The following is a 14,303-nucleotide window of genomic DNA, read 5'->3' as shown; positions in this document are numbered from 1 at the left end:
GGAACACTGACGTGTCAGCATCGGCGCTGCGTGAAGCTGGCAGGCTGTCTGCCCTGGGCTGCTTCTCAGCCGAGTTTGACGTGGTCTCATAAGGCCCCTTTCAGCCAAAAGGAAAGCAGATTTCTCTGTTCGAAAGTATTTTTAATGCAGTTTGGAGACCCCCAGGTGATTGTGCAGGAATTGGCTTTGGCCTGGCAGAGCCGAATTACAGAGCTAGTAAGCTACGTAGGACTCCGGTGGGGACGTTTTTCTTGGAAAGAGAAACCACTCAAAATGTGTTTTTTTCTTTTAAGGGCTTTACTGGAGGATATGGCATATGGATCTTGTTCAGTCTGCAGTCCTGTATAGCGTAATGACCCTCATCAGTACCTATCTGGTAGCTTTTGCATATAAGAACGTCAAGTTTGTTCTCAAACACAAGTAAGTTCGGTGGCTATTTGAAGTAGAATTTATTATGAAATAATTTAACAAAACCAGCATTTACAACATTTTTTTAATGAATAAGAATGTCTGAAATATTACTTCAAAACTTGTTTTACACAGAAGTATCTCCTAATTGGTTTCTGTCATCTCTCTTGTAATTGTGGACTAGACTAGCCTTGTCAGCTAAGTGTACAATGAAATAGCAAAACTACCTTCGTTCTCAGTGGGTACTGCCACAGACTGTATTTGACTAATATTTTTAGTAATTTGATTATTACAAAACTGTTCAGTGTCTTGGCGAAGTATTATTCTTCACTGTAAGTACAACTTCCTGTAACCCTGGGGGTTTTTATTTTCATTTTTCAACTTAAAACGTGTTTCTTACAGAGTAGCACAGAAAAGAGAAGACGCTGTTTCCAAAGAAGTTACTCGCAAGCTGTCTGAGGCAGACAATAGGAAGATGTCTCGTAAGGAGAAGGATGAAAGGTAATCCACTTGGTTTTCTTCCTTCTCTCCCTTTTTGCAATACTACCTGGTACCTCTAAGGCTCTAGGTAGGATATTAGGGACTGTTGCTTGGCCAGTGTTTTTTTCTGTATTCTGGTAAGTAGAAGCTGTATGGTCAGCTCTTGTTCATCTAAAAAGCCTTTTTGAGGCAAGTTATTAATAAAAGGTCTCAAACATTGAAACCTTTATCAGTGAGGTCCTATAAGACAACCTCTCCGTCCCTGAGCTGCAAAGCAAAACAATCTATTTACAGGCCTTCTAATAACCCTCTGAAGAGTAAGCCTCATAGCTGTCTTCAGAAATAAGAAGAGCTCCTTTTCTTAAGGACAGGCTAGCGCAATGTATTTTGCACAGTGACATGCAAGTTCCTTCAGAACAGCATCTCCGTGTACTGCCGGACTGCACTGCTAATCACTGGTTGTACTTGTTACCCCTCATGGTTATCACAGGCAGATCTCAGTGTGCAGATTTCCAACTGAACAGCTCATGCTAATATCCAGGCTGTGCCTGACGAACGTGTCGGGAAGCACTTAGTATTGGAGTAGATGCCCTTTATGTACAAGACGCAAGGACATGAACTGTCAGCTCTTTGGAGCAAAAAGCTGTATCTTCTCTTCTAATTGCCAGGCACGCTGGTAGCGTCTAACAGATACAAACTCACAAAAAGTGTTATTTATAAAGGGCGAGGTTTGATGTGCCTGGTAGGAAAACAAGCTTAAGTCACTGAAGTGTACAAGTGCATAGTATATGCAGGGTTTTGTCTTTAACTAATGAGTTGACTGGTAGTTCTTGCTGCGCTCTGTCTTTTAGAAACTGGCTATAACAAGAGCAGCTGTGTGTGGTTTACTACACTTTTGGGCACCAGTTGTTTCATAATGGTGGGTGTGCCAGGATATGCTTTGATTTAAATGTGCCTGAAATAACATCTCTACTTGTTCCTAGAATTCTGTGGAAGAAAAATGAAGTTGCAGATTATGAAGCAACAACTTTTTCCATCTTCTACAACAATACTCTCTTTCTGGTCTTGGTCATCATTGCTTCATTTTTCGTGCTGAAGAACTTCAACCCCACTGTGTATCCTTTATTACCACGCTTGAAATAACCAGAGTCCTACTCCTGTTTGTTGTCATTAGTAGCTATGTTTGTCATGTGGGTTGTGAGATGACTCTTGATATGTGCAGTTCATTGTAGTACCTCAACTTAGAAATACTGTAACATAAAAATAGAGATTACAAAAAAAAAAATCTCCCAATTACGTAGAAGTTTAACGTCTGACGCGAGACCTTTTAAGGATATCACTTGGACAATATACAGAAATTGTTACAGCTTTGGCATTTCAGTTGTAATTGTGGAATGAGGAGGCAGCTCATGTTCTTACAGAAAGACTGCATCAGTGTTAGTTGCCAGGTGCTGCTCTTGCGTTGCAGGATTGTTTAGTTTCAATAACTGCACAAGTAAAATTTTTTGTTACTTAAGTAAATTAGTACTGCCAATCAGGGCTGCATATGTTAATTAAAGATCTGCAGTATTTAACAGTATTTATTTATAACTACTACTAAGAGAACAGGCTAAACTTCATGGGTGTCTTAATTTTGAAGTTAAGTACATTTTAGCGTTCTGCTAACAGCCTTGATTGTTAGCTGTATTTCAGGTTATGATGTTGCAATTTTAAAACTCCTACGGAGAAAGACCATTTCAATTCCGTGTTTTTCGTACGACTTCTACTAAGTGTTCTGTACAAAAGAAGTGGTATCTTTACAAGTGGATGTCCTTAACCTTTTCCCTCCAGAAACTATATTCTTTCTATAAGTGCTTCATCTGGACTGATTGCTCTGCTATCTACAGGATCCAAGTAGACAGAAAAAATCCACAGCAATTTATTTCTGTGAGAGGGTTCAACTGCCATACAAAACTTTAAGAGTGGAATAGGAATACATTTTTTTTATAGTGTGACTGCTTGGAGTATGGGGGGGAGGGTTTGAATCCAAAATGATTGAATTATATTTACTTTTGGTATCTTTACATGGTATTATTCAATAACTGAATTTTTTTACTTAGCAATGAAAGGAAATGGTGTCTGAGCAGTTACCAAACGTAACCATTCTGAAGCGCTGCATAGGTGTGATGGTACTACAGACTGTTAGACAAGTGCACCGTAAGGCACTGCTACACAGCAGCACAAATGGTTGTTCTTAAAACCTGTAACACAATTCCCCTCTAAGTTTGGTGTAAGAGCCAAACTCGCTAATTGTAAAAAGTGACAATCCACCATTTATCATTGTAACTTGAAAAGTTTTAATAAAAAGGAGGTTTTTTTGTCATTTAATTCCTTGTATTTCCATTCTCAATGTTTAAAAAATGGGTATTTTCATGGGCAAGCAGTGTGTGTAGGTTTGTCAACTCCTTCTGCTTCCAGAAGAAAGGAGTCTTCTGCAAGTCAGCATATGTATTGTTTTCATTGGAAATACTCCTCATTTTTAAGTAACTTGGAGTCAGGTCAAAACCTAAACAGTGTGTCCTAGAAAAATACTTTAGAAGTGGTATGAATGTACTTTTTTTTCATTCATCTCTAAAGTCATAAATACAAAAAAAAAAAAAAACAACAAAACAAAAAAAACCTTGCCAGCTTTCCTGGCACAGCTTAACAAAAATAATGGCTTTTTATAATGGGTTTATCAGACAATCCTTTTGCTTTTTTCATGCTGTCAATGAAGCAGTCATTTAACATTCTTAAATCAACTTGATTTTTTTCCTCAAAATATGTGGATTCTGCCTGCTTATTTGCTACTGAAAGGAGCCTTTCCATATTGCTTGCATAATTTTACTTTCCTTGGCCTATCACTTATTATAAATGATATAATTTGTATGTATTTTAGTGTAAGTATTTAGCACATGTGAAACAAATTTCTAACAAACTTCTATAAATGGTCAGAATCAAACATGAGGCCAAGCTGACTGCTCTGTGAGCAACAGGACTTGGACGTTGCTGTTTTGCTAGTCACTGGTGATTTGCTCAGCTCCTACCAAAAGTACACCGTACTTAAATTCAGACACGTGAACGGACAACGCTAATATACTCATTTAACCTGTCAGCGTTGGTAGGGATAAGACTGACCTACCGGGCGTTTTAGAAAGTGACAGGCATATTTTCCACAAGTCTGCCGTCTAGAGAAAAGCGATTTGAAGCAGCGCTTTCTTCTGCTATTGCTGTCAGTTTGCTGAGTCTTTTATTAACAGCTTTTCATCTTACCTTAGTTTTTGGTATTGACAGTTGCTGAGGCCTGGAGCATAGTGTCAGAATTTTTCTGGAGAGAGAGCTTTGCAGCACTGACAGCCTGAAACAAAAGGTGGGCTGGTTGGTTGGGTTGTTTTCTACAGAAAGCCTGGTCTTTTCTGTGGACGTCTTCACAGAAAAGGCTGGGGTTTTTTTGTTGTTGTTTTGGAATTTTGTTTGCTTTTGAGGTTGGTTGATCAGTTGTTTTTTCTCTTGCAATCCCCACTACAAGCTGCACCCAGTTCCTTCAGTATAATGCTGAAGGTTAGCCTAAAGCTAGGCTACTGCTTGGCATCCCATTGCCCTCAGAGCATTGGGCAAGCTGACTTTTAAGCTTTTGCTCTAAGTAAGGGACAATGCTATCTCGTTTTCAATTAAAAAAAAAAAAAAGTTGGGAATTAATATATTTTTAACACATTGTTGGATTCCCATGTATCTGAGAAGGGGAAGAGAGAACATTAAATTGTACCTCCAGAGGTAAGAAAAGTCTGCTACTGGGAAAATAATTATACTGGTAAAATAATAAAGCTGTTAACTGTATAATGGTCAAAGTCTTTGTGCTGCCTGTGAAGCAGATTTTAAAATACTTAAATAGTTAATTTGCACAGCTAACACTGCAAAGTTCAGGGATGTGGCCCAGAGCAGTGGAAGTAATAAATGCCGGGGAGGTGAGAAGTGCTTCGGTGTTGATGTCCGCCCCAGCTAGCTGTGACTGACCAGCCCAGAGTCATTTTGGAGAGACTGGTGACTGAACTGCAGCGGGATTTCAGTGAGCTGTCGGGGGGATGTTCACGCTGTGTTTATTTCAGGCCAAAATGTTACATAGGACTGATGTCTGCCTTAGGAGACTAACTTCTAGAAGTACCTTCTCCGAGATGCACAGCCAGACCTTCGCTCCCCGGCTGTACCCGCTCCTCTGGCCCAAGGTCCTTGTCCCTTGCCCAGCCTGGGTACAGCTGCAGGTTAGTGTTTCCCTGTGGAACGATACATATCCGTTTTCAACGTAAACCATTGCTGTTTCAAAATCGGTCCCACTATTAGTAACAGGTCTCTGCGTATCAAATGAGATGCACAAAATGCTTTTATTGTGTCCAAGCAGAAGTCAAGGTCAGACTGCATTTCTGGATATACAGCAGCTAAGTTCATTTACACATACCATAGCTCATTGGATTAAATACAGGAGAAGACAATTCAAGTATAGGTATATCTGTTCACGTGCTGCACACGCTCCGCAGATATCCTGAAGTTAAGGGGACTAGAATACAAGGGTCCTACAAATACTGTACATAGCTGTAGCCCCTTGGAAGTATGTGCCCAAAGTACGCGATTCAATACGAGTGAGAAATATTTACCGAAATCATAGATGCATTTTACAAAGCAAACTCATGATAAAATATGACGTGGTTCTTGAGGTGGGCAAATTAATATATAAGTGCTTACTCCTGTAGAGGGATAAAATGCTCACAAAAAAACCTACCTGTTTAAAATGGGTCTTAAAAATCTATGCATTTACTTATGCCCGATTCCAGAACAAGTTAAAGCAAATGTAACCTTCCACCAAAGTACGTACCTGATTTTTTTCTGGTATTTTTCAGCAGCTATGATTATATATAGGTATCTACATCCTTAAAAGCTCATGAATATTGAAATTTGCAATAGCTATGTCTCAAGCAGGCAGAAGTAGAGGCAGGTTTCTATAGATGCAAAACTCAATATTTTATCATGGATTTCTTGGTTTAAGGTTTATGTAGAATTAGAATTTTGCAACAGCCGTTGTTTTCATTAACCTGACATGCATGTTTGGGTTTTCTGACTGTGCTCTTCTGGCTTGTACTCAGAAATACTTCCCAGGAGCACTCCACAGCTGAAATAATTGTATAGTTGGAGTTGAGCTATCTAATTTCTAACTAATTCTCTGTCTTACATCCTTTATTCAACTACAAACAAAATCTAAAGCGTATATTCAGCATAAAAAAGAAAACAGAAAATTTGAGCTTGCCCCTTCTATCTGTTAACCTGAAGAAACTTTATAGTTGAGATTTCCCAAATGTGGATCTATTAAAACCTTAAGTTGTATCTGGCTTTTCTTCATTGAAAAAATAGATCTGTACATCCTTCTTTAATTACCAAGTACCTGAAGGTTATAAATTATTTTTTGCTTTACAAGTGTTTTTCACAGCACAAGCATGAGGTGCTAAGAGTAAAGTAAAAATTAATGAATTCAGTCGAAGGTAAGAAAATACAAGATTATTCTTGGTTAGAAGAGAGATCAACTGTGCTTTTAAATTTCACTGCAGATTAGTAGCAACAGCACACATCTCGAAGGGTCCAGTGACAGTAGACACCGAGCAGCAAGCTGCTGAATGATTCTCACGACCGGCTATTAACTCGGGGCTGTACTGCTGTACAGAGCATTTTTTAAACCATGCAGTCCAGGTAACTCATGCATTGCATTATGATCTGTAGTCCTTCTTGCTGTAGGGCTTATTTCCCAGAATATTATCTATTTCGTTTACAATATGGGATGTCATCTTTGGAAGGACCTGGGGGTAGAAAAAACCTGATGTTTAATCAAGCTTCCATGGTTTTTCCAAGTTTAAATCTAGGTTTTATCAAATAACATTTCCTCTGTTTTTTTGTGTGACAGATATTTAAACATTCGTCTAATACCTTTCTCCCTTAAAGGAAAAACTACTGTAGTGTCTTTACCTTGTGAGAGAATCACAGAAGTGCTCCTAAACTTTATATGCACAATAATACTCAGCTGCCGTGGAAAGCGAGCTGGAGGCAAGAAAATCAGAGGAAGCTTTTATTGTGAAAAGCAACAGAGAATAATTAGGGTGGGTGCAAGTGACATGTGCCCATGTGGAAGACTTGGCGCAGAATATATCACAACATGTCCTGGAATCAGGTCGCTTGCTTTTTCAGATACATTAAACCTGCTGATGCCACCCTCTTGTTGCTGGATTCAGCTATAACTACCACAAATGGTGGTAAGCCATGGTGACGCACCATAGGTGTGCCTAATTAACCTGCGTAACTAGAACTGGAAGATGCCTGAAACCAAATACAAAGTATTAAAACTATATTAAGAGAAGGAGGGTGCTAGTCTCAAGGTATGCTGGTGTTACCCCCAAAGGGAGCGGGGCAGTAGCTAACCCCCCACCTCTGTTGAGGTGCCACCACCACCTGCACTTGCCTGTATGGCTCCGAGGTTCTCTATCAGCTGCTCTGGGTTGGAAGATCCTAGAAGAACGGAGCTCACCCCCTCGTTTCTCAGGCACCACGCTGGGAATAAAGTCACAAGATGGTCAGGAACATGGGCTTCACAACACGGCATTACTCCAGATCCTAATGTTTGTCAGAGCTTCTATCTCTATTTGAAAAATAAGGACATCATTTGTCTCAACTTCACTTTGCTCCTCCAGTACAACGAGGAGGAAGATGCACGGGTCAGATAACAAACCACATAGCAGATCTTCCAGCATCCCACCTGACCCTGGGCCAGCAGTGGTCATAATTGTGGGGTTTGGTTTTTTGCTATCAAAAATCACAGGGATTCACCTCTTGGCTATTTGAACCAGGGATCATTTTTCTAACAGACATGTGTGGTATTTTTCAGCCTTGGCCCTCAGCAGCACAAAGATATTTAAAAAAAAAACAAAAAACAACTCTCTTTTTGAAAAGTAGCATTCTCTTGTGTCCATCAGCCCAGCGAACCAAACAACTGATGGCTTCCACCCGGGGAGGGACCGTTCAGAGAAACAGGGAGGTCGGGGCTGGACCCCTGACGACGGCCCACAATACACTAGCCCCCTTGTCAACCAAAGCCTGATGAAGATGCTAGAAATAATCTCATTTTAAGTAATTTTTAACTTTACTCCTCAAAAAAAAAACCAAAACAAACCCTACGTTATTTTTGTGTGAGGGTAACGGAGCAGGGGTACCTCAAAAGCAGTACATGGCATTTTAGTGTCCTACAGTGGGTTTTAGAATAGAGGAGAATAGAATATTTCAGCTGGAAGGGACTTACAACAATCATCTAGTCCAAGTGCCTGACCGCTTCAGGGCTGACCAAAAGTTAAAGCATAGTTTGTTTTCTTTCGTTCTTTTACTGTGTTCCTTGAAATGCGTTAGCCTTCTCCTAACGAGGTGTTGCATTGCCCGTCTTCAGGCTTCCCGGGGTTCTGGCACTTTGTTCCATAACCCCCGATAGCAAATAATCATTTGTGTGTTTTAAATACTAAATAGATCTATAGATACCGGCAAAGACAAAGCCATCCTTTGTCCTATTTGAAAGACAACGTCTTTTTCTGCGTTACCGTTTACCCAACCATCACCGATGCTTCAACAAATGATGGGGGCACTAACAGAGTGCCTGTCCTTCAGCGGCGGGTGCGAGATTTCTCCTGCACTCATCTCAGCAACCCAGAAGGCACAAACACTCTGTCTGCACCTCGCAGCGCTGTCCTTCGCGCCACGAGGATGCGAGCTGGGTGATGCGGTTGTGAGAACAGCAAAGGGCGAAGGCGCGGGGACCGTCGTCCCCCGTCCCGTCACCTACCGACGGCCAGCTGAGGCAGCGTGCACCCGAGGCGCTCGGCGATGGGCGACAGGTCTTTCAGCTTCACCTGCTGCTTTCTGCCTTCCTCGCTTATGATTTTCTCTTTCAGCCACTGGTAGCACTGGAGATGAATTACATTGCAATCAGTCAAAATCTCCCACAATGGAAACTTCAAGGCAATTATTGACAGCTCTTAAAAAGCCATATCCAACCCAGGAGGTAACTGAGGCTGAGTCACACAATGCTTTGCTACCCGAAGCAATTACGCCAGGACCAGGATGTCTCCTGTGAGAGCCTACGTCTGTGTCTCTCTGGCTTTATGCAACGGGTGGGCTCGGTCTGGAACCTGGAACCTCCTCGCTTTTGTTTTTGGACCACTGGATCCCATCACAGAGTGGAAAAAAGTGAAATATTAGTCAACTTGAGAAGATTTTGACACCCCACCCCACCCAAAAATTGAGAACATCTGATCTTGTTCAAGCTTTACTATTACTGTTCAAGATTAGAAAATTAAATGAAGCTGAGATTTCAGCTCCAGACTTGAAACTTGATTCAGCTTCACTCTCATCAATTTAATTTGGATCCCTCTCTGCAATGCTACCTTCTTAACTAGCTTTTACCAAATGTTAATAATGTATTTTATTTTGGAAAAAAAATCCCAAATGCCATGAAATACCACATTTGAAAATGCTGCCCTTTGTAAGCAGGTTGGTGTAGTCTGCATCTTTCCTTTAAAAAGCACCAAGCTGAGCAAAAACCAGCACGGGGACGTACGTCAGTCTGCCGGCACTTGTCAGGCAGCGTTGGCTTTTGCCCATCAGCTGATGCAGAGCCTCAAATACCGGTTTGGTTGTTTTTTTTTCCCAAACCCGTGACATTTTAATGCTCTGCTGTTTTTCAAACTGTTAAATAATATGCCTGCCACAGGCACGATATGGGAGGAGACCCCATAACGCGCAATAGGAGTAAAATCAGGCTAATTTGGGGAGAGCCCAAGCGCTGCGGTGGCACCGCAACACTAAACCTGTTAGAGAGGGCTGCTGCCCTGCCCGGCAAAGGGCAGGACCACCGAGGACCCACAGGTTCGGGGCACCGGGGGTCTGCCCTGCAGAGGAGCCCCTGCAGGGATGCTGCGGGGCTGAGCTCCCCCGCCACCCCTCGCTGCCTGCTGGGGTGCCCAGGGAAGGGTGGGCAGAAAAATGATGTCCTGGTCTGTTTTACCTGCTGCGCCTGGGTAGGAGGTTTGGAAGTCACAGCAGCTGTATGGGTTAACATCAGCCGGGAGCGCCAAGCTCGCAGCCATCAGCGCGCTGCGGTGGGGAACCTGAAGCATCTTTATAACCCAGATTCTCCCGCACTTTGGAGCGTGGTTGCCAGAGAAACCGAGCTGATCTATCAATACAGCAGCACACAGGCCAGCCTTCTCATGGTTTGTTATTTTCCTGCCCTCACGAAAACAGCACATCTACTTTTCTCAAACGTGCAACAAAAAAATACCTTTAGTGCAGCCCTTGAGCTTTCAGGGACCCCGTTGCCATATTTCCCTGAGATGATCCCACAGGCTAGGGGAGACCACGTCATTGCTCCGACCCCTGCAGAGAAAGCAGAGAAGGGGATTTTAGGGGACTGGGAGAAATCAGAGTCGTATCAAAAAATAGAACTTTCAGTTTAAAAAAAAAAAAAAAAAGGCAAAACAATTGCTGCTTGTTTCTATTGCTGTTGTCAGTGATGTTCAGGCGGTGTCTTCTGGGAAGATGCTGCTGATGCCCTTAAGGAAGACACCGACTAGTTTATTCATCAAAAACCTTATTGCGAGAGCCTCCAGCCCCGTCCTGGCTCCTGCTGCAGCAAAGTACCCGAACTCCTGCTTCTCAGCCCAGGCATCGCCCGTGCCCATGCTGCCTTGAGGCTCCAAGAGTAAGAAGCAGCCATGGCAATTAGCACCTATTTCTCTCCGAGGCATGGCAAGCCAGTTTTTCTTTTAGGTCATTAGATAGATACTTGTCTGTCCCCTTCAGACCCAGGGAGGAGAGCGCTGCTCCCATCTAGAGCCCCAGCTCAGTCTGCTCCGTGTTTCTTTCTGCAAATGAAGCAGCCGAAAGGCACAGCGGGTTCAGTCTTACCTATTTTATGGTATAATTCCGGCAGCTGAACCTCCACTTTCTCTCTTTGGAAAAGGTGGTATTCAGCTTGTTCACACACGGGCGGTATCATGTTAAACTGCCTGGCTACGGAGTAGGCTTCCTGGAGAAAAGACATCAGTAGATAAAATACCTCATTAAGTAACAGCACCTTGCGGGACATAACCTACCAGCCAACACTCCCTGAGCGTACAGGAGCCGACGAACTCAAGTTTCGCTTTTCCTTAGTGAGGCCGGGCAGCCCCACCCCTGCTTGCCCGCCGCCCCGCACAGCGGGGCACACACCCGCCTTCTGCCTCCTCCAGCCCAAAGCTGCTTCGGCGCCGGCGCAGCAACAAGCCAAACGTCTTCCAGCCGGGATGGTTGTGCCGAGCTTGTTCATTGTGTTTTGACCCCGCTGCGAAAGGCGGGGACCAGCAGGATGCTGCCGGCATCTCTTAGAATCACCGAAGGGTTTGGCTTGGAAGGGCCCGTTAAAGGTCACCTAGTCCAAGCCCCCTGCAAGGGGGACATCTTCCACCAGATCAGGGTGCTCAGAGCCCCGTCCAGCCTGACCTTGAATGTTCCCAAGGATGGGGCATCGACCACCTCTCTGGGCATCAACAAGCCCTTCTGACACAGCGTTAAGGATGAGCCGTCGGGATGCTGTTCCCCCAGTCTGGGGTTTTTCAGGTAAAGCCCTACGGCCGAGCAGGGACATTTCCCAGCTGCACCCCTGGACTTGACGCATGCAGCGCGGTGCTGCCCGCGGGGCTTCTCCCTGCGCGGGGACCCTTCCCACCACAGCAGCGGCCCCGACGGTCCCGCAGGTCACCGAGCTGCTGCCGGGAGCCACGTCTTAAATGGGGCATCAGTGGCCACGGGCACAGACAGCAAACAGGCACTTTGCCAAAAGTCTTGGAGTCAGCCAAACAAAACCCAAATGAAACAAACCCCGAATAAATGAGCCAAGGCACCCAAACCACTAGATCAGCCCATCTTCTCCTAATTAACATTGGGCTCATTCTGGAACAGGTTTTAAAATTATTTTAGGTGAAAAGATGCTGGACGGAGTAAAACGCAAACATCCGCAGCCCAGACACGTTTGTGGTTCGGCTCCCAGCGTGGCTTTCGGCAGACTCTGCAGCCTGGACGCAGAATTACCGAGCGTCAGCGTTTCCCAAAAACGGACTTTACCATGATCTCCATAGCGCTCCAGCGCGATGTTCCCCAGTACATCGCCATGCCTTGATTTATTACATGTGTCATCGCTCGGACAATTTCTAAAGGAGGGAAAAAAGAAGTATGAGAACTGCACAGAGGCCAATTTTTCAGCACCAAATCCTCCCAAAGCCACTTGTAAATGCCAAGTACGCCGACAAGCCTCAGCAGCTTTGCATTAAACATTACTTCTGCAGTGTTCTCTTGCTCGAGCATGGATGAAAAAGCATTGACAGTGCGAATGTAAAGAATTTTATCCTGCAGTTGTTTAAAAACTGCTTTCACCAACTGGCTATTACCCACCACCGCCTTATGATAAGATTTCTTTTAAAATCTAACAGAAGAGGGCAGCACAGTCGAAAAATACACTAAAAAATTAAATTTGTTTTTAAATTTGTTTACTAAAAGCATATCTTACGTCCTGCTTCTTTTTACTAGGAATATTAGGATGCTGGGGATAAAATTACAACACCAGCTAATTGAACCCTGCTCCGCCCGCGGGAGGGGCAGGCAGCGCCTCTGCGAAAGCCGGCACAGCTCCTTAGCGCAGCGGTCCCGTGGTCCTCGTTTTCCCTTGGGAAGATGGAAGCCCGCGAGGCTACATGTGCCAGGACAGGATCTTTGATTGCCGTCCATCAGCCTTCTGCTGAGCAGCCTTCTGCGGCGGGGGGAGAAAACCCCTCATAAACTTTAGTTTTGCAAGAAAAGGAGAAAAAAAATCGTCTATCCCTCATGGTTGCCCAGGCGGTTACAGCGCCTGGCAGGATGCCTTGCTAACGCTGTAAGGCAAATAGCCCCTGCTTACTGTTTGCAACTCATTTTTAAGCCCGATTTCTCCCTGGGAGCAGCCTGCCGGGTACACGGCATCGCGGGGGGCCCAGGCAGTGCCCATCGCATCGCTGCTGCAAGAGGCGCCGGGGATGGAGAGGGTTCCCCAGGACTGAGGGGGGTCCCCAGGACAGGAGGGTCTGGGCACTGGCGGGGTCCACAGCTCCGGGGACACGGTCCTCATGAGCAACCACGACAGCATAAATAATTGCCCCAGCTGCAGTAATAAATTCATATTTCTTACTGAGCTTCGGCACTCCCTGCCCCTTGGAGCCAAGCAGTGGCTGCCAGGGCACTGGCACTACACTGGCGGCTAAAGCACATCATTTAAACAGACAAAAGTGGGCTCAGCTCACGCTGAGAAGCAAAAGAAAATAGTATTTAGCCACCGCTGCCAGTGCCGCAGAAGGCGCCCCGCAGGCAGCGGGTGCTGCTGCATCCCAGTGCGCTTTTCCCTCGGGAAAGTGGCAAGGAACTGACAGTCCACATCTGCACCATGAATTTCTGACCCATCAAACGACGGTGAAACGACTCCGGCCGGAGGCAGGGCTGGGCGGAGGAACCCTGGGTGTCCATTACATCCCTTGGCACGTCTGCTTTCACTTGGACAATGACCGCGGGCATCGCTGTCTCAAGAGCAAGATGAGCTGCCTTTTATATCATGAGGATTCTCATCCTATTTATGGAAAGAAAAAAAAGGAGCTTGGCAGAGGGGAGATTACACTGCCAATCTCGACGTTATTGTGAGATTTCTTCTGCAGGCAGCGCCAAGCAGCTCGGGATGATGAAGTCTCCATTTATAACCTCGGCGGGCTGCACGAGAGACGCCGTGCCTCTTGTGCCGGGCTTCTGCCTTCCCACTGAGAAGGGAGATGTCCTCTCCAGGGAAATGTTGGCTTGAGGAGTTTTTTCCCTGATGAAGAGTAGAGTTCAAATGCCAGATATTGTTGGCTTTTTTTTTTTTTTCCCCTTCTTCATTTTGGCCAAAGCCACACTTTTCTCTATTTCCAAGCATTTTATTCTTGGGCATGTACTAGTCCAACAAAATGCCCCGTTATCAAGCGGCTACCCTGCTCCCGCAGGCGTGCTCCCGCAGGCGTGCTGCGTGCGACGGGCAGCGGGGCGGCCATCCCTCCTCCGCGCAGCGCTGGCTGCTCGCTGGGTTTAGTTTTCTATTTTTGCCATGCTACTGTTTAGGAATTTTGATAAGCATTTCATCATTCGCCTTTTACACATTTCGGTCCACAGTTGTTTTCATTTCTCCCACATCTACTCCTTTCAAGAAAAACTGAAGTTAACTCAGAAAATACATATATATATAAAAATATATCTATCTTCTTGTTTACCAGAGCTGCTCCCTTGGGTGT

At 44.6% G+C, this 14,303-nt stretch overlaps 2 protein-coding genes across 2 annotated transcripts; one reads left to right on the top strand and one right to left on the bottom strand.

Annotated features, from left to right (window-relative positions):
- The first annotated feature begins 274 nt into the window (after positions 1 to 274).
- Positions 275 to 2,913, top strand: SSR3 (signal sequence receptor, gamma (translocon-associated protein gamma)). Its single transcript, XM_009583678.1, has 4 exons — positions 275 to 420; positions 811 to 909; positions 1,872 to 2,003; positions 2,719 to 2,913. Exons 1-4 carry the CDS (start codon positions 317 to 319, stop codon positions 2,783 to 2,785), a joined length of 402 nt encoding a protein of 133 aa, XP_009581973.1. The 5' UTR covers positions 275 to 316; the 3' UTR covers positions 2,786 to 2,913.
- Positions 2,914 to 6,236: 3,323 nt separating this feature from the next.
- LOC104071742 (voltage-gated potassium channel subunit beta-1) lies at positions 6,237 to 12,975 on the bottom strand. The gene is made up of 7 exons (XM_009583679.1): positions 12,924 to 12,975; positions 12,085 to 12,170; positions 10,891 to 11,011; positions 10,265 to 10,359; positions 8,768 to 8,888; positions 7,403 to 7,491; positions 6,237 to 6,746 (listed from the first exon to the last, which is right to left on the bottom strand). The coding sequence occupies exons 1-7, from the start codon at positions 12,973 to 12,975 to the stop codon at positions 6,657 to 6,659; spliced, it is 654 nt and encodes a 217-aa protein (XP_009581974.1). The 3' UTR covers positions 6,237 to 6,656.
- Positions 12,976 to 14,303: the final 1,328 nt, after the last annotated feature.

Source organism: Fulmarus glacialis, unplaced genomic scaffold (genome assembly GCF_000690835.1).
Source record: "Fulmarus glacialis isolate BGI_N327 unplaced genomic scaffold, ASM69083v1 scaffold12388, whole genome shotgun sequence".
NCBI classification, from domain to species: Eukaryota; Metazoa; Chordata; class Aves; order Procellariiformes; family Procellariidae; genus Fulmarus; species Fulmarus glacialis.
This window is presented reverse-complemented; position numbering and strand designations above follow the sequence as displayed.